The 18,759-nt window shown below is 45.2% G+C and overlaps 2 protein-coding genes across 3 annotated transcripts in view; one reads left to right on the top strand and one right to left on the bottom strand.

Moving 5' to 3' along the window:
• Positions 1–12,912, bottom strand: part of marchf4 (membrane associated ring-CH-type finger 4) — an 18,755-nt gene extending 5,843 nt beyond the window's left edge. The window contains exons 1-3 of the mRNA XM_042070154.1: positions 11,434–12,912; positions 3,437–3,592; positions 2,670–2,862 (exon numbers count right to left, since the gene is read on the bottom strand). Coding sequence (XP_041926088.1) covers positions 2,670–2,862; positions 3,437–3,592; positions 11,434–11,910 — 826 coding nt within the window. The 5' untranslated portion in view covers positions 11,911–12,912. The remainder of the gene's footprint in view (positions 1–2,669; positions 2,863–3,436; positions 3,593–11,433) is intronic.
• Positions 12,913–13,465: 553 nt separating this feature from the next.
• smarcal1 (SWI/SNF related, matrix associated, actin dependent regulator of chromatin, subfamily a-like 1) overlaps positions 13,466–18,759 on the top strand; it is a 37,914-nt gene continuing 32,620 nt past the window's right edge. For both annotated transcript variants that reach the window (XR_006024884.1, XM_042070056.1), the window contains exons 1-6: positions 13,466–14,365; positions 14,642–15,221; positions 15,645–15,695; positions 16,292–16,552; positions 17,537–17,587; positions 18,333–18,525. Coding sequence is in view for 1 of the 2 variants with exons in the window: in XM_042070056.1 (XP_041925990.1) it covers positions 14,105–14,365; positions 14,642–15,221; positions 15,645–15,695; positions 16,292–16,552; positions 17,537–17,587; positions 18,333–18,525 (1,397 nt within the window). In the remaining variant the exon portion in view is untranslated. The remainder of the gene's footprint in view (positions 14,366–14,641; positions 15,222–15,644; positions 15,696–16,291; positions 16,553–17,536; positions 17,588–18,332; positions 18,526–18,759) is intronic.

The following is an 18,759-nucleotide window of genomic DNA, read 5'->3' as shown; positions in this document are numbered from 1 at the left end:
GAAGGATGAGAGGAGGATCGCGGAGAACAATAGAGACTCCCCGAAAAACCCAGAGAGCCATTTTTACAGCACGTCTCCGAGTCTCATGAATTTATGTTAATTACAGAGGGAGCAGAGGTACGCTGATTATGCTCTCCGGCTAAAACTTATCATCCCAGGAGAATGGAGCAGATCTGGAATTCATCACTATTCACCAAGTCTCTCCCTCTCTCTCTCTCTCCTCCATCTCTCTTTCCACTCTCTCTCTCTATCTTCCTCTTCCTCACACACACACACACACATTCTCTCTCTCTATTACTCTCTCTCTTATTCACTCTCTCTCTCTCTCACACACACACACACTGACACATACATTCTCTCTCTCTCTCTCTCTCTCTCTCTCTCACACACACACACACACACACACACACACACACACACAGCTCAGGGATGTGATGGGGGGTGTCTCTTTAATCTAAATAATATTCTGCCCTGATGTGGGTCGATGAGCAGCGGTTGTGGGAGATGCATCCCTCTACTGCTCCACTCTGTGGCAGCGCGGCCTTCATGTCCTTTGACTCTGGCTCGATAAATACTGCAGGAAGGGTTCCCGGGTCACTTTGCCGTCGGAGAGAATACGACTCTCTGTAGCGCTCGCCGGCACGCGCCTGAGGCACACACTAGCCAATCGCCTCGGACATTTAAGGGTCATTACTCTTGGAGCGGGACTGGCCAGAGTTCCACACAGGCTTGGCTTATAGCTTATAGCTCATCTTTACATGGATCTTTACTGTCAGTCAGGGATGGTCCAGCCAACATAGCTAACATGTTACTGATACGCATGTGGGATATACATGCATCACAACATCATCAAGTGAATGACTTCAGACAGGAAACTCTGAGTGACACTGTTGATTGGTTTCCAGCGTACAATATATGAACCAATCAGCTTCCAGTACCCCAATGGCACTTGTTTAAAATCTGTATGTTACTGCAAATAGATGCATGCAGCATTTCTGAGACATATGCATAACCAAATCATGATGTAAATGATATCTACAATATGTCACAGCCTTGCCTGGCTCCTCCACCTGTCTGTGTGCTGCGTCTGTCTCCTACAGGTGAGCTGGGCGCAGGTGTTTGGAGTCGCACTAATCATTTCCTGGTCTGGGCCGTTAAAAGCACTTCAGACGAGACTGGGTTGTCGACCGCTGCCGCTCCATCTCTCCCACACCGTTTAGGATTTTGTTTTGCTATCTACTACACCGCATTACACTGATTGCTTACACTTTTTTTACATTCTTTAAAGCCAACTCCATTACTGGCTTTACTTAACCCATTCTGTTAAATTCTATTCATTTAATAAATCTAATATATATATCGCTATCCGCGTGTGGCCTTTCCCTACTCTGTTGCTTGCTTTGAGCCAGGCTTGTAACAAATATTGTAGATGCATTTAACCATACAGTCTATACCAGTGATTTTCAACCGCTGTTCTGTGAGAGTGTGCCGTGAGAGATCATCAGGTGTGCCGTGGGAAACTGTCCAATTTCTTGGTTGAGTTTCTGTGCCTGCAATGTAGTGACTTGTTAAGTAAATAAATACTCTTTCATGTTAGTGGGTGACAGTAGGTAGCGCAATCATGACCTGGTTAATTAAGCGATGCGCATGTGAAGTGGCTGTGAAAAATAGATATTAGAAAGCTAGATACCGCCTTGGGCTCCAGAACGGACATACTGTAAATAGTGCTGCCATTGTGGTGGGGGCAATAATCACTGCAGGCCAATGGAGAAACAGGTGTTTCTGATTGGCAGCAAGTGTTGCCCATAGACAGTAAGCCCTCAGCAATATGGCAGCCGCGTTTATGTATGCCACTTAATAGAACTCAACGGACAATGTGGTATCTAGCTTTCTAATATCTATGGGTGAAAAGATGTAAAACAGCGATGGATAGGCCTACTTGAAGAAGAAAAAAGGCAGACTCTGAACTGAACTGTAAACAAATGGAGAGTCTTAATTGTCATTATTTTTGCTGTATTCGGCTACAGTGTGTAATTTTGCTACATTTTGGTTGGTGGTGTGCCGCAGGATTTTTTTAATGTAAAAATGTACCGTGGCTCAAAAAAGGTTGAAAAACACTGGCATATACAGTATATTAACCTAATACATTTATATGCAAACACCTCCAGAAAACGTTCATTGCTCATACCACTAGTGTAGAGCAATACACATTCAGCATTTCAGTCATAGTGTGTTTGTAGTTTCTGGCCAGATTCTCTTCTCCTGCTTCTCCATTGTCCAGTCCTAGGTTAAATCACCCTGCTGCACAGGCTGTTGTGGGTCTTGGGTAGCCCAAACATCAATTCATTATGGCGCCACAGATTTACATTGGGAGTCATGCACATAAACTTTTCTCTGTGGTTAAGCTAAACAGCATAAGTGTTGAAGTGAGTGCGTGGCACACGTATGTATCCCCCTGAGACTATACATTTCCACGTCTGTAACTCATATATTCTGTTACATGTACTGTACACATACACACATCAAACGCGTACACACATACACACACACACACACACAGATACAAATACACATAGACGGAAACCAAACACGCCCACACACACACACACACACACACACACACACACACACACACACACACACACACACACAGACACACTCCTACTCACCAATGCAGACCACGTCCATGAAGCCGTACATGCCGTAGCAGATCTGGAAGAGCAGGTCCTGCCGCTGCCACTTGGCTGAGGGGCTGAGCGATGACCACACCAGCCAGGAGATGCTGGCGATGAGGAAGAGCGAACCCAAGATGGCCGCCGCGATCTGCACCTTCTCTATCACTGTCAGGGAGATGGCCTGCCACTGCACAAGACAGGTAACCGTGGTGATACGGGGGTTTCACATTAATGATTATACTTTTATCCAGAACTATACATTTCACCAGTTTAGTGTGTTCTCTGGGAACTTCTCATTTCTTATAGAATACAGAACATTTCGACTGAAAATGTAAAACACTTTGAGTAAGTTCTCCAAAACAATGTCCTTATTTAAATCTGGAGTAAATAAACCAGAAGGGATAACTTTTATAAGGGGGGGGGGGGGGGGGCGCGCAGGGCGGAGTAGTAGAGGTAGAGAGGAGCCAATGCATCTCCCACAACCGCTGCTCATCCACCCACATCAGGGCAGAATATTATTCTGTAACAAAAACAAAACTGCTAACACACAAAGACACAGATTATCAGCCCCTTTGGATCTTGTGTTAAGACTTGTTTAGTTGGTTCTTGGTACTGATGGCTAAGAATATCTGGTAGCTAGTAGTTCACCCACAGTAAGAACTTCTCATGTCTCATAATATTAATAGTGATAATAATAATAATTTACCCACAGTGGGTTCTTGTTGCTTATAGTAAGTAGTATTTGGAGTAAGTGTTTATACCTGCAGAGGGTTCTTGGTGCTGATGGCGATGACCTGGTACTTGTAGTAGCACAGCTCACAGGCCCAGGAGCCTCGCTCGCTGATCCACTTGATCAGGCACGGCTGGTGCGTGCTGCGCACAGAGCCACTGCAGCGGCACGGGTTCAACAGCTCCCCCTACAGGACGGGAGACACCTGCACTCAGCCATAGGATTTCTTTAGAAGATCTATAGTCTGTTTTACAGTGTTGGTACAACGGACAAAACAAATAAGAGCATGACATGTTAACAACATCTGCAATACATTTTACAGCGTAAACAGATAAAGTGACACAATGTAGTTATTCCCCTTTTAGGTAAAGGAACTACACTGTGTTGTTTTAACTCAGATGCAAGTGTGAAATCTTAGACTCCACTACTCAGTCAAAGGATACTTGAGGTCACCCACTACCTAAGAGCCATGTTTTACAATGTAAATAGTTAACTTGGCTGAGCGTGTGAAATGTTAACCTGATTCATTCGAGCTTGCAGAGCCTCAAATAAGAAAGGTTTGTGATGTTTTTTGGATGCAGAGCAGGGATTTGGGGAGAGCTCAGAGCCTCTTTTCTCATTAAATATCTTTCAAATGAACAGCATTTCTAATTGAGCTCCGAGTTCCAGGCACGCCTCGCTGAACGTGCCTGAAAATAAAAATCATTTTGACGAACCTGCTGACAATTGAGAAATACTTGTTAAAGGTTTACTTCTCGATTCCTGACAAAGGTTCTTGATGTTTCAACTTAAAAGCCAATCAAATTGCGCTCCTCCTTCCAAACACCTATGTTGATGAGGGATGCCTGAGTTGACTGGGATGGTGTCCAAGCTACTTTGTTTGTCTCTTATTTGCAAAACCAGGGCTGTTTGATTTGAGCACTCGCACACACAAAACTGGGAATACATTTGACCGGTTGGATTTTAACAAAAAATTTGTATGTAGGACTACACCTTCAAGGAGACATTTGCTATAACTCATGTGCCCCATCTGGCCGTCCCCACTCTTGTTTTTGTGAGTTCTCTTTTCACCTCTGACTCGTGTCAAGGAAGTCATTTCAAACAAATGTTCAACACAACAACAACAACAACAACAACAACAAGCTCATCACAAAAACGGACTGAATATGTATTAGAGGGATGGAGAGTGTGAGATTTTCACTGATCATGCCTTGCTTGGAGGCAACAGGTGTGAGAGAGATGTCAGAAAGAGTGACAAAATGCACAAATAATCTTACAAATACCAGCGAGGAAAAGACGAATACTAAATAGCCAAAGATGTTATCCAGATCATTCTCCACCAGTCTACACATATCACTGGATTTTCACTGAATATAAAGTTTCAAACATTCACACCACCTAGTTGTAGTGAGATTCAATAATGCAGGGTACCAAGAAACATCCACCAAATAATATTACAACGCAATCTGTCAACATCATTTACAGACTCAAAAACTGCTCTCAGTGGACGGGGACTGACATTTAGTGGCGCTGAAATATGCTCCTGTCCACCTTCCATGTTGTGAGGAATGTATAATTGGCGTGTCTACGCACACACTCCCAGAGAGCACGTCAGTGTGCGCTCACACCCCGCTGTGTGGCAGGTGTCACAACACATTTGGTTGCAGCTGAGAGTTGCGTTGGGGCGACTCGGCTCTGTTTTGACTGGGAGAGGGATACACACCCACACACACACACAAGTACATAACCCCCCCCACACACACACATTTGTTGGGCAACTCAGCTCTGTTTGGACAGTGAGATGGCCACACACGCACACACACACACAAATCCATACACAGATAAGTAAACATACACAAACACACACACACACACATTTGGTTGCAGGCAGTTTGATCGACTCGGACTAGTAGAGTGACACACACACTGATTCACTTGTAGGAAGCCAGGGAGAAATGAATGTCGGAGGTTTTATAGCATTTGTATTTTTTCTTTTTTTAAAAATGGGGGACCCAAGAGTAATTATAAACGCAGAGGCACACACACACACGCACACACACACACACACACACACACACACACACAAAAGCAAAGATCCAAAAGAAATGTAAAAGCTGTGATTTGTGTGGGTGTAGTACAATTCCACCTCTCTTTAAAGGGACTGGTCCTGAGCACGGAGCAGCACTTTGGAGTTTTCGTCAGGCAGGAAGTAGGCACACATGTTTCTCTCATTACTATCAGCACAGACACAGGAAAGCCTAGAGCGGCATACCAGTCCAGGAAAACACATACACACACACACACACATACACACACGCACACACACACACACACACACACACACACACACACACACACACACACACACACACACACTCTCTCACATTAGAAGACTATTGTTTACCTAACAGAAGAGTACTGTTTATTCTCTTACAACATATGTATTCGTTTTGTCAGAGCACATATTCAAATGACCAGTGGTGCCAGTGGTACCTCATCTTCAACTTCATAAGTTGTCTCCCTCCTCCTCTTCTCTCTCTGTCTCATTTAAACATATATCTCTCTTCCCTCTCTCTCCCTCTCTTAAACATCTCTCTCTCTCTTAAACATATCTCCCTCTCTTAAACATCTCTCTCTCTCTTAAACATATCTCCCTTTCTCTCTCTCTTTTTAAACACATCTCTCTCCTTCTTCTCTCCCTCCTCTCTCTCTCTCTCTCTCTTAAACACATCTCTCTCTCTCTTTTAAACATCTCTCTCTCTTAAACATCTATCTCTCTCTTTTAAACTGATCTCTCTCACTCTCTCTTTTAAACATCTCTCTCTCTCTCTCTTTTTAAACACATCTCTTTCTCTCTCTCTCTCTCTCTCTCTCTCTCTCTCTCTCTCTCCTGGTTCTCCTCCAGTGTTGCAGGCAGTTACATTCCTGCACTGAGCCACATGGGCATCTCACACTGTGAGCCTGGAGGCCATCAGCGACAGAACGAGCTCCCAGCTCCCCACCCTCCTCCTCCATCCCCCCTCCTCCACCCCTCCCCTCCTCCTCCTCCTCCCTCCCCAGTGGAGAGAGGAAACTGGGAAGAACACGGCACAAAAAAACAAGCTCTTTTACAGATGGACACAGTGGGTGTAGCTTGGCGTGAGGTGTGTGCCGAGCACCGGTCCCGTCCAAAGGCACAGCGCAGTGCGGGGCAGGGCGGGGCGAGGGGATGGACCGCGTCCAGGAGCAGCGCCTGCTTGTGGTCTTGTACCGCTACACGGCACGGGCACACAACGATGTGCAGAAACGCCACTAATTACTTCAGTGGACCATGTGTTGCTAACTCTCTCTCACTCTCTCTTTCTCTCTCTCTCTTTCTCTCTCCCTCTTCCCCTCTCCCTTGCTCCCTCTCTTTCTCTTCCACTCTCTCTCTTGCTCTCTCTTTCTCGCTTTTGGGTCCTGTTGGGAGAGGTGTTGGAATGGAGTGGGGTTGACTGTTAATAGCTCACAGAGAGCCCTCTTCCATGTCCTTTGAACTCGCTTTTGGAAGTGCGGTGGATGTCTGAAGTAAAAATAAATGATTCCTGGATTGGATGGGCGCCGGCAGGTTCTTCAAGGCCACGTTCTGTTTATATCTGTCTATAATGAGAGAGTCTTGGCAATGCCACACACAAGTGACAAACTGCAAATCAGAGTGATGTCCCAGGGGACTGACAAAGAAAAAAAAATGTGAAAAAATGTGTGACAAGCTATTAAATTGGCTGAGTGGTTCACCTACAAAACAGCTGACTCTGAGGCATTTGGCCCTGATCTATTACACATCTGGCTCATATCTGTCTCACATCCGGTTCAAAGCTGTCTCACATCCATCTCATATCTGTCTCACATTTGGCTCATATCTGTCTCACATCCGGCTCATAACTGTCTTACATCCACTTCAAATCTGTCTTCATCATGACTGTTTTCTTCTATTATTTTATTTGTTCAATTACACAGCAGTCATAGTCTGAGTGACATTTTGGGCAGTGGACAACCAGCTAGAGAGGGCTAAGTAGCCGCTAACTATTGGCAAAGCAATTTAAATGCAGATGAAGACATAACTTCGCCTGGTAATTGAGCATCTCAGAAGCAGCAGCAGCAACAACAAAACACACAAAAAAATAAAGTGTAGTGCATTTGAGCCCACGTCATCCCCTTCCCCCCTCCCCCATCAGCCAACCTTATCACCAGCCAGGGGAGCATGACTGTGAGAGCCTACGTGATTTGATATTGTATTGTGCAAATTGAATGACCTGTTGGAGTGAGCACAATTACAAAGAGACTCTAAATCATCCAATTAGAGGGTTTCACGCTCCTCTTAACTGTGCCCGTGATGAGCCCTAACACCAGCCCTTAGAGTCAGATGAGATTCCAAATAACGCTGGGTCGCCATGGGCGACAGTCGTCCAGGGTTACCTTTGTGCAAAGGTTTCTTATGACAACTGATCAAAACTGTGATCCAGCCCATCTCAGAGAAAGAAAAACGCACCGTCTGGATTTCAAAGGGAGTGTAACAAGCTTATGGAAAATAAACTGATATTCTCCCATGCTGAGCCACTGTTCTCACATCTCAATCCCACTCCTTTAGTTGTAATCCGCTAGCTGTTGTCCTCTGTGAGAGACAGCGGCACTTTATTAGTCATCGCCGAGGTGTCTCTCAGATTGACAGGGAAGCATGTAACAGGATTTGCACATGGACCCCGACTGGCCCCCTGCACTCCATCACCCCAAAAGGTCCTCTGGTGCATGAATCATTTCCGTAGACAAACTAAAGTGGCGAGAGAGTTGAGAGAGAGAGAGAAAGAGAAAAAGAGACAGAGAGAGAGGGAAAGGGATAGATAGAGAGAGAGAGAGACATAGAGAGAGAGAATGGGAGAGAGAGAGGGGAGGGGAAAAAATGCTGCCAACTGCAAGGGGGACTCTGTGACATTTCGCAGTAAATTGGTGGATCAAATTCATTGCGTCTCCTTATGTGGGAGTTCAGCATGTGAGACAAACGCAGCGCTGCGAGCAGAAAGATGATCTGGATCCATTACAGGTCGATAAATAATACAAGAGGCCCTCGTCTCCGCTGGCTGCGCGGTGCACAAAACAAAAGCTCCACAGAGACCTCCCCGTGTAAAATAAAAAAAGACAATAATAACAATAATAGTCAATAGTTGAGATGGTTCTAGAAGTCACTATCCTTTCAGAACATCCAAATTCACAAAAGAAAAATAAGCTTTCCAGCCCAACTAAACTTTCTTGAAAGAAAAAAAAGAAACAAGGCACTCTTCAGGAGGGTCTCATGGGGGTTTCTGTCGCTCCCATCCAGAGATGCCCCGTCCCTCCATAAAAATAATAACAGCACCTCTGAGACCCCAGTCTGTGTCAGTACTCCTTATCAGACACTAAATCTTCCCTCAGTTGTCAATGCGAGTCCCACTCCAGAGAGCTGAAGTGTGGGAGGCCTTTGCCTTGCCCCATGTCCTCCTCTTTGCCTTGCCCCATCTCCTCCCCTCACGCAGACTCTGATTTGAAGGCCTTTGCCTTGCCCCATCTCCTCATCTCACACAGACTCTGATTGGGATGACACAGGGTTGGGCAGCAATGAAGAGGGCGGTAGGAGCTCCTCAGATTTGGGCTCTGATCAGAAGTTTCACTCACCCACCCATAAATTTACCACCTAATGGGATGATGCCTTAGTGTCCCTGTAGAGAAAGATGTGGTGGAGTGTGTGTGTGTGTGTATGCATGCGTGTGTGCATGGGTGCGTGTGATAGAGCGAGAGAAGAGAGAGAGAGAGAAGAGAGAGAAACAAATAGAGAGACACAGAGAGGAGAGACAGGGAGACAGAGACAGGGAGGGAGAAAGAGAGAGACAGGGAGAGAGAAAGAGAGAGAGACAGAGAGATAGAAAGAGAGAGAGAGAGTGAGAGAGAGAGAGAGAGAGAGAGAGAGTAGGAGACTGATCGACCTGTCACTAGGCACCTCTATAAGCAGGGGAAGATCAAAGAGAAGCCTGGGAAATTTTATTAATGAAACCAAGTGGAGACAGAGCAGGAGACAGGAGGCTGTGTGAGTGAGGGGCTCACTGTTGCCTGCCTGCCTGCCTGTGTGTCTGTCTCCCTGCCTGCCTGTCTGCCTGTCTGTCTGTCTGTCTGTCTCCCTGCCTGCCTGTCTGCCTGTCTGCCTGCCTGCCTGAGTGGTGCTCCAGTGCCTGAGACTCGCTGGGGAGCTCGGCTGGGAGGGACGGGCTTGCCGCCCCCAACTGTCACATGAGGCCCACTGAAGAGACCGAGACAGAGACGCCACAAGCGCAAGAGAAGCTAATCACAGTGTCGCCAACTCACCAGGGACGCTCTACTCTACCCAGATTCACTTCCCTTCAGACTCTCCTGTTTTATTTCGCTTTGTGAAATGTATTAAGACAATAGTTAAGCAAAACAACTCTCTTGGCGGCGATAACAGTGCAGTAAATAATGAAGTAACAATAAAAAAAAACACAAAATATATCCTGGGCTTCCTGGGACGGGAGGCAGTCGTGATTCAGGGTGTCTCATACCATCAGCACATTGGTATTCACTGCTGGTGCAGCAATTCCTGCGTTTTTACAATAACAAGGCCCCAATGTGCTGCAGGTTACAATTTCATAATTGGAGAACACAGCCGTGAAAAAAAGAATAAATAAATAAATAAAAAGAGGTTTGGGGGGGGTGGGCGATTGGTGCACACCACTGTGAGACAGCACGCTCTCTTCCTCTCTCTCTCTGCCTGACAACTCTGTGGAGAGAGCTTATCAGAGTCTGAACGTGATGTGCCTGACTGGATTAAAGCAGGCAGCCACTTCAGAGCTCGCACGCTAGCGCTACTGACACGGTTCACTGCTGTGCAGAGACAACAGTGGGCCCACCGAGACTGAGTCTGTGGTGCCATGCTGAAATTGAGAGGGTTGTGGGGTGGGAGGTTGTCCAAGGGTGGAGACTGAGAGTGGGTAACCTGTGCACTGCCTGCAACATTTCGCAGACACCTGGTGGCATTTGGCCGCAAATAAACCTGATTGAGTTCCGTCCAAAACTTAGAGAAGTGGAAGTCATTTTTGCAGCAAGTGCAGATGGCTTGGAGAAGTTGCATAAATCACTCAAGTGTGTGTGTGTGTATGTGTGTGTGTGGTCATTACCTTTCTAATATCTTTTTCTACTGTTGCTTTCTGAGTAAGTGACTAGCTGGACTACCTGGTGTTAGCTGATTTGCTGCTGACAAAAAAAGACAATCTATTCAACCAGGTGTAACAGCAAAGAATGACCTAAAAGCAGCCAACTATAGCATCTCTGACTCAGAGATAATCTATACACAGGATGCAGGCAATGGCAAAGTCGCCACAGACCTCCTCACGCTTGTAATTGCTCCTTTAGAAATCTCCTGGGCACCAGTCCCTGCTCTGATGCATTATGCATTGATAACCTACTGTGCTGGACTGATTCAATGATCAAAGAAGTCCTGCTGTATGTGTTGCCTACCATGTTCATGTAAAAGTACATCCTAAGAATAACAAATCGAACCAAACTATTAAACTTGATCTGTGTCTTTGTATGACAAAGAGATTGTCTTATTACTACTGTAGGGATGTTACCTCCAACTCAGTTCAGGTTTTTTTTTTTTTTTAAATAAATGTAAGTGCAGAAAGGACTTATCGTAAGTACATTGCCTACTGGTATCTGGGCAAGCAAATCTCTAACTGTAAGTTAAAGCAGTAATTTATAAAATGATATCGAGTCAAGCAAATGTTACTATAACTCATCGATACCAAAATCATCCTGTAATAACCTACAGTCTATGAAAGACAGCCTACGCCATGATATTGACTTCAAAAGCAACACTTGAGGGCGTTATGTGATCCAACAAGACAGGAGGCGAACATGCCTGCGTATCGCATTTAAGGGAACAACGTATCCCAGAAATGCTCACGACCCCCCTTTCCCCTTAAAGCGTTTTGGGGGCTGGGTGTACGCCACACATTCCAATTCCCATACCTGCTCCGGTCCTTGAAAACATATCCTGCACACCGGAGTCCTGATGCCACTCGTGCAGCTGATGAGAGAGAACCGTTCCTCCCGCTTGGGGAAGTCGTCTGGGGAGTCCCTGAAATGAAACGCCTCCGTGGGTGCCTCCGCTGTCGCCTCCGTCCACACCGGGGCTTCCCGGACCCCCTCTGAGTCCGCAGCACCCTCTAGCTGCGGGGCATTCCAGGGGCCCGCCTGATTGACTCGTATTAACGTGTTGTTATTAACATGCGAGTTGGCTCCGCTCTCACGGCGCTCCGTCGTTTGTCCAATCATGGGGTTGAGTGTGGGTGGCGGTGCCGACGGCGGCGGTGGCCTGAAAAGAAGAACCTTCAGGTCACTGAACAAAACGCAACAGCGGCTCTTCAGCATACCGGCGCTGCGTAACATCAGATGGAGACTCAACAATGTCCGGCACCATGTAACGACGCCGGGGACTAACAACATGTGCACATTTCACAGGCACGTGGACAAAATAAAGTTGGTAAAAGCCAGAGAGAACGGGTCATGTTAAGAATATTTCCGTCAGAGGGTTAACTTGTACAGAGTTGGTTGCCACGGGTGGATTGAGTTATAAAAGGTGGTTTGGAGGTTTGGATACCATGATGTTGAAATATCACAGCAGCCTCCACTCAAAGCCAAATACACTAAACTCTTTGCTTGTCTTGCAGAGGGATGGATAGATTGGGAATTGGATAAGTGTGCACAAGAGGCTATAGCGGTATACAAAGAAAGAAGGAGAAAATTCAAACAAGCGCTCCACGGGTTCGAGGTCCTAGGCTATTTATTTAGAGTAAATATTTAAATAGAGGATAACAAATTCGTTTTTGCAGTAATTCCCTCGTCGATTTTTGTCGATGGTGTATAAAGATTCACAAAAAAACAGCAATACTTTCACAGATCTAACACTATATTTAGCAGTCTGCATTTGTGTAACGTTCCATTCCAGTCATTCTCTTCATCTTATTTCCTGTGCAAGTGACTAGGATCGCAACAGTTAGCCTAAAGGGATTTGAAAGGCTAGACAATAATATCCCATGATTGTCAAGAACAAGACAACGCAGTTTTCCGACCCCCTTGTCGACGACTTCAACAAAAACCTTCAGAGTAAGTTGCAAATATCTTGACCAATTAGCGTAACTCCTTATAGGTGCCTTCTGCTTGGTTCGGGTCGGCTACTTCATCTTCCACAATCACGATTTTTGGGAGACGACTCCAGGTGTGAGTCAAATCAAAACCTCGCTCGTTGGCGCTGGTCCAGGATCGCCGTGTGGGGCATTTTAGTAGCAATTAGAATCCTGGAATCGATATCACCTAAGGACGATGCAGAGGCGAGGCGTAGTCTGCCCATAGGTCCGTGTCCAAAGACCCACAGTAACTGTCCCCGAGGCTGGAATAACGGCGTGGAACCTGTGGTGGCGATTGCTTTGCGCTTATTGGGTACCGGAGGATGCGGCAGCTTCAGCACCATGATTCCTGGGACAGCTCCCAAGCACGTCATACCACATGGAGGGAAGCTGCTGCGGGAAGGGGGGCGAGCAAGGCATCGCTCTCTTTGATTTAGCAGATTTCAGCGATTAGCCTTCTTTTTGATAATCATCGTCAATGCACTCATTCGGTCATCTTATCTATCCACTGTTCAAACTGAAGGGGACCCTGCAATCTAGGCTCTAGGGAACGATCTATGCCTATGCACATAAATTGTCCATTGTCCTGAAGATGAACGAGACTCGTGAATGCATGCTTACATTTTGCTCACTTTACTTTGAGGTCATTTATTATTTATGATTCGACATGTCACTTGTGACCGGACAGGTAAAGCAGGCTGTCGTCCCATAATCTCAAATCACAACTACATTGCCACTGACGCAATGTCTTGAGAATTTCAAGTAGGCTTAGGTTTTAAAAAAAAGCTAGTGAAGCTATAGTGTTCACTTTTTACTAACTTTTCAAAGAAGACTGTAAAATTGGAAACGTTTAACATAAAGAGAAAATCTGTTGCCATTCTAGTTCAAAACTCTCGAACCCTGAAATCGCTCTGCACTTGCATTGGAAGACTCACATGTCCCTCCTTTTCTGTGGTTTGTTGTGGTTTGGCGTCATATCCGCCCAGCTGAACCCGCGATAGTTCAACTGAAAGTTAGCTCGAGTTGAGTGTTTGTTTGGGGTTGTTCTACTGGAGAATTGAATATTGTTGAATATTGAAAAGTTTCTGGTCGAAACGGGTTCAGTTTATTTTCAGCAAATATGTAAGACAACGTGTCTGTAACCAACGTGAAGTTTTTTAAATTGTAGATTGTTATGTGCTGGTTGACCAAACTAGCTTGCATAGCTAACGTTAGTGCTAGTCAGCTAAAACAAACAGGTAACGTTAACGCTACAGAACGTTGCAGAAACTATTTGTTTACTTACTGATTTAACTTGTATCAAGATTACATTCATTGCAAACTTTCTATCCGTCCGTTTTTGTTGCCTTGAACCACAGTAAAGTTTGCAAACATTAGCGTTAATGCTTATACTGTATGCCAGTTGATGGACACACCATCGCCACGTGATACACCTGTCAAAACGATAGTTTTTCAACTAACTATAGTTCCACGACTATCTAGGAAACTTGGAGGCATATGGTTATCTTGTAACTATGTCTACGTTAACGGCTGAGCAACAGCGAAAAATAGAAGAAAACAGACAGCGAGCACTGGCAAGGAGAGCAGAGAGACTAGCTCAGGGTACTCGTCAGCAGGATACTGGACCAAGCAACGTGAACGCTTGCAGTAGACCACACGCCCCTCGTCCTCCCTCAGGCAACAGTGTATCATTATCTACAGCAGGGCCGTCAGCCACAGTGTATAGCAGGCCAGTAGAGAAATGTCAACCCAGTGCGACTACTGCGAGCAAACAGGTAAGGAATGGACCAATGTCATTCACTGTCGCGAACTACAGAAACTGCTGAAACAAACTTAAATATATGTTGGCAGTTTGTTTAGATTCTTATTGTTACCAGTGTAAATATCTGAAGGATTTTTTTTTATTATCAGTACTTTTTTTATTCTCAGTGCTATAAATAACAATGATCTTCAAAATCTGTGAAATCTTTGAAATGCAGTGCTCTGCAAAATACCTCTACTTGAATAGGCCACTTCTCTTATATTTGTCAAATTTTTTTTTTTTCCCTCAGACTAAATTGATAGACCCCCTTCCCCTTCATAAAGGACCAGAAACTCACCACAGGACAGAGTCTCATCCCACAAACACTGTCTTTAAATCTCCACAGTCAAACAGTGCTTCCATTTTTACACCCCCACAATCAACAAACAATTTGGGCTTTAAACCGCCTCAGTCTACAAACACTTCAAATTTCAAACCACCACCACAGAATACGAACACTTCAAACTTCAAACCACCAACACAGTCTACAAACTCTTCCAGCTTCAGACCTCCACAGCCTGCCAAGTTGGGTGACGGCTCCTCAGGAGTGTCTGGAGCAGGCTCGAAGGCCGCAAACTTTTACAGTTCTGGGCCTCGCCAGGTGCCGCAAGCCCCTACTGCTGCTGCTGCTGCAGCCTCTGTGTCTCATGTATCTGTAGAGAAACAGCCACCCAGACTCCCAGAGCCTGCTGGAGGACCAGCTGTGAAGAAGCCAGCTATTTCAGTGAGAGGGAGATGTGTGTCTCACGGTGCAGAGCGCTTCAGAGTGGAGGTCGGCTACCATGCAGAGCTCATTGCTGCATTCAAGAACATCCCCTCTAGAAACTACGGTTAGTACAGCACAGTACAGCACAGTATGTGGTCATACCCTTGTGGTCATCCATCTGGTCTGATTACCCTGTTAGCTGTTTTTTTGTCTTGGCTGCACAGCAGTCACAATGGGGATTCCATGGCAACCCTAACGTCACAGTAATCAGATGGATTTTTTCCCCTCATAGTGATGAATTGTATAATTATTGTATAGACAATGCCACTAAAACAGTGTATGCGTTTTCAGGTAATACATTGACAAATATCATCACAATTTCTATTCACAATCACAATACTAGTGTCAATCATTTGCAGCATTTGCCCTGGACCATATATGAACTTCAAAAGCAAAGAAATGTATTAAATTATCCTTGTACCAACCAAGCTGTATCATTTATGGCAAACCAATGCATTGCTAATCTGCTTCAAATTTCCTTCTTTAGATCCCGCAACAAAGATGTGGAACTTTGGTCTGGAGGACTACGGCCAACTGAGTAAGGCCATGTATTCACTGTTTGTTCAGTATCTTCTAGTTCACTCAGATTAGCCTCCATGACAGATCAATGCTTTGGACCTGGACAGATAATGGTCTGCCCAGGTATCAGTGCAGATGGTCAGTCATGGGCTCTTATATAAAATACGTATATAAAATAGGGCTGCATGATATGGGGAAAAGATCTAATAGTGATTTTTCTGACAGATATTGTGATTGGGATATGCAATATGATTTTAGGAATTTCAATTAATTGATTCAGTTCAATATTCCAAATGTCTGTTTAAGTTGTGCCACCCCTGCGTGGGAGGCACAGCACTCCTGATTGGTCATTTGCAGCAGAGAAAGGTTTTTCAAATCAAAATATAGAAATATCTTCTTTGGTGACTGTTGGTCAACATAATTCCTTCAGATGTGATATTTTTTTTCTACGGTTGTAGGCCAACAGCTGTTGTGATAGATACAACCCTTTCATGTGAACTTTCAGAGCTACAAAAACTCCCAAAGTTAAAGAGTTGGAATCTCTGTTGAAATGAGTAACCATGTCCAGCAGTCTCAGAGGCTCTAACAACAGTCCTCTCCCTCCTCTCGCCACAGTGGCGGAAGCTGCCGGCATCCCCGCGGTGGCCCTGAAACCGCTGGAGGGGATGGAGGGGCTGGACGTTGCCGTGGCGAGCAGCCGGGCGCGGGACGGGGCAGCGCTCTCGGCGCTGATGAAGCTCTGTCAGGGCTGGCAGAAGCCTGGCGCTGGCGTCCGCGGGCAGTGCGTCCTCACAAGCCGCTCCCGCTTCGAGGTGGACATGCCCTACCATGCCGACGTCATCGGGGCCTTCAAACAGATGCCCTCCAGAAACTACGGTGAGAATGGTCAAGGGGAAGGCATGGGGCAGTTAAAACTGGGGCGTAGGGTGGTAAGGAAACAAAGTGGGATGAATGAAAACACCGTTATGTAAGGGATAATGGCGGCCCAGGTGTCCTGTTAGGCCTATACGGAAACAATGGATGAGGGGGGAGGCAAAGAACTCCCTGATGCGCAGTTTCCTCCGTCCGAGTCCATTAATTCTGTATAACACCTCGAAGGCCGTTATCCCACTTATCACCCGGGTTGTCATGTCATGCCTTTATAGCACGCAAAGGAAACAAGCGGTTCTGTTTAAAAAGAAGCCCACTTGTTCAGTTTGTTGTAGATCTTTCTTTGGCCCTAACAGTGATAGCATGGACAGTTAACTTGTTTACAGTTGATTCCATTGTTGCAAAGCCTGCTTCCAAGCTCAACCGTCGCCCTATTATGGTTGTTATAGTTACCATTAATAAGCATTAATAAACATTAATAATGGAACAGTGATTAAACTTTTTTTTTACCAGATCTACTTCATAGGTGTCTCATTATTCAGAATTAATAGCCACCCCACCAGCCAATCAGAAAAGAGTATTTCTTTTCTCCGGATGATAACATAATAATAATAATAATACATTTTATTTATAGCATTAATGACTGTCTGACCAGTAGTATATAAGCATACTATAAATATTAAAGTATGTTATTTTATATAAAATATTACATTAAGAAATGTTATTGGTGTGGAAGTGCAATGGTTTTTGTACTGGTGTTATAAATGATCTACCTACTGTAATGATAAAACTATGATAATGGCATTATCGTTTGAACATTTAACATTCTGTCTATTTGCAGAGTATATTTCTTCTCAGCCTTACAGTATTGGATAATTAAAAACTTTCATATTCACTTCAATGTATGTGTCCATTTGTATCCAAGTCCACAAAATGCTTGTTTTGTCTGTATGATCAGTGCTCCTACTGACATCTAATGCATTGTTTCAGACATGAAGACCAGGAAATGGAGTTTCCTGCTGGAGGATTATGGGAAACTGAGTGAGTATGAGCTTATGAGTGCTGGGAAGGCACATGCTTATCTGAGCCTCACATCGGAGTCGGTCTCATGAACACGATGCCTCTCTCGTCTGGCATTCTTTTCCCTTTCAAGAGCGTAATCCTCCTCTTCCATATGTCTCCCGCACCGCTGCCTGCGGCCTGTGGCGTCTCGTTTAGCAGACTCTATTCCCAACCGCCTGCCTGCCACACTCACTTAGAGTAGAGTGGAGGGAAGAGAGCGCGCTTGCTTCATCGGGACAGTAAACAGCATGGGCAAAACGGAGGCGTCCTAACCACACGCTCTCTTCTGGAGACTTTGAAGTGGCTCCAGATAGAAGGCAAATGATGGAGCCAATATGGAGGCCTTCTTTTCTGCCAGGAATGCACCTCTTATACTCAACTCACTCTTGACTGTAATTAGCGTTTTTCATTTATTAAGAGTCAGTCAGTCAGATGATGTTTAAATCTGTGAGGCAAATAATGATCTCAGCATGGAGCTGATTGCTGTTAGAAGTGTACGTAATCATTCCACTTCAGTAATATTCATCATTATTTGTTTACTTATTTACCCTCTGTACTTTATTTACCGCCTATTGTTTGTTCATTCATCAATTCACTCACTCACTCACTCACTCACCTACCCTATTTACCCAATTATTTACCTATTTGTTTATTTCTATGATTATCCTCACTCTATCGTGTATTTGCACTATGTTATTTGTTTGTTTGTTTGTGTTCTTTCCAGTGGAGGTGCTGAATGGCATTTCGTCAGTGGAGGTGGAGCCCTTGCCCAGGGCGGTGGTGCAGATCCTCTCCTCCCAGTTTGAGAAGAGCGCGTCCCGGGGACCAGGGGCCAGAGAGGCCGCGGAGGCCGACCTGTCAGAGGTGGACGCCACCATCACCAAGAGCCTCATGCCCTTCCAGAGAGTGGGCGTCAAGTAGGTTCTTCTAACCTGCGCTTTGATTGGCTAGCCTAGATGTCAGTAGGTTCTGATTGGAGTTTTGATTGGATGGCAAAGGTGTCAGATGCCTAATGGGTGTTAAGTGGGTTCTGTTGTCTGTTTTTCACTGTCTGGTGGCAACGTCATGACGCTGTGTAGAGTTGGAGAGAGTTGGACCCACCTGAGGAAGTCAGATTTGCTTAATTTGCTGAATGGTTCATGGGCTGCTAA

This window comes from Alosa sapidissima, chromosome 2 (assembly GCF_018492685.1).
Source record: "Alosa sapidissima isolate fAloSap1 chromosome 2, fAloSap1.pri, whole genome shotgun sequence".
Lineage (NCBI taxonomy): Eukaryota > Metazoa > Chordata > Actinopteri > Clupeiformes > Clupeidae > Alosa > Alosa sapidissima.
Note: the sequence above shows the minus strand (reverse complement) of the source record. Positions and strands in the feature narration are given on the sequence as shown.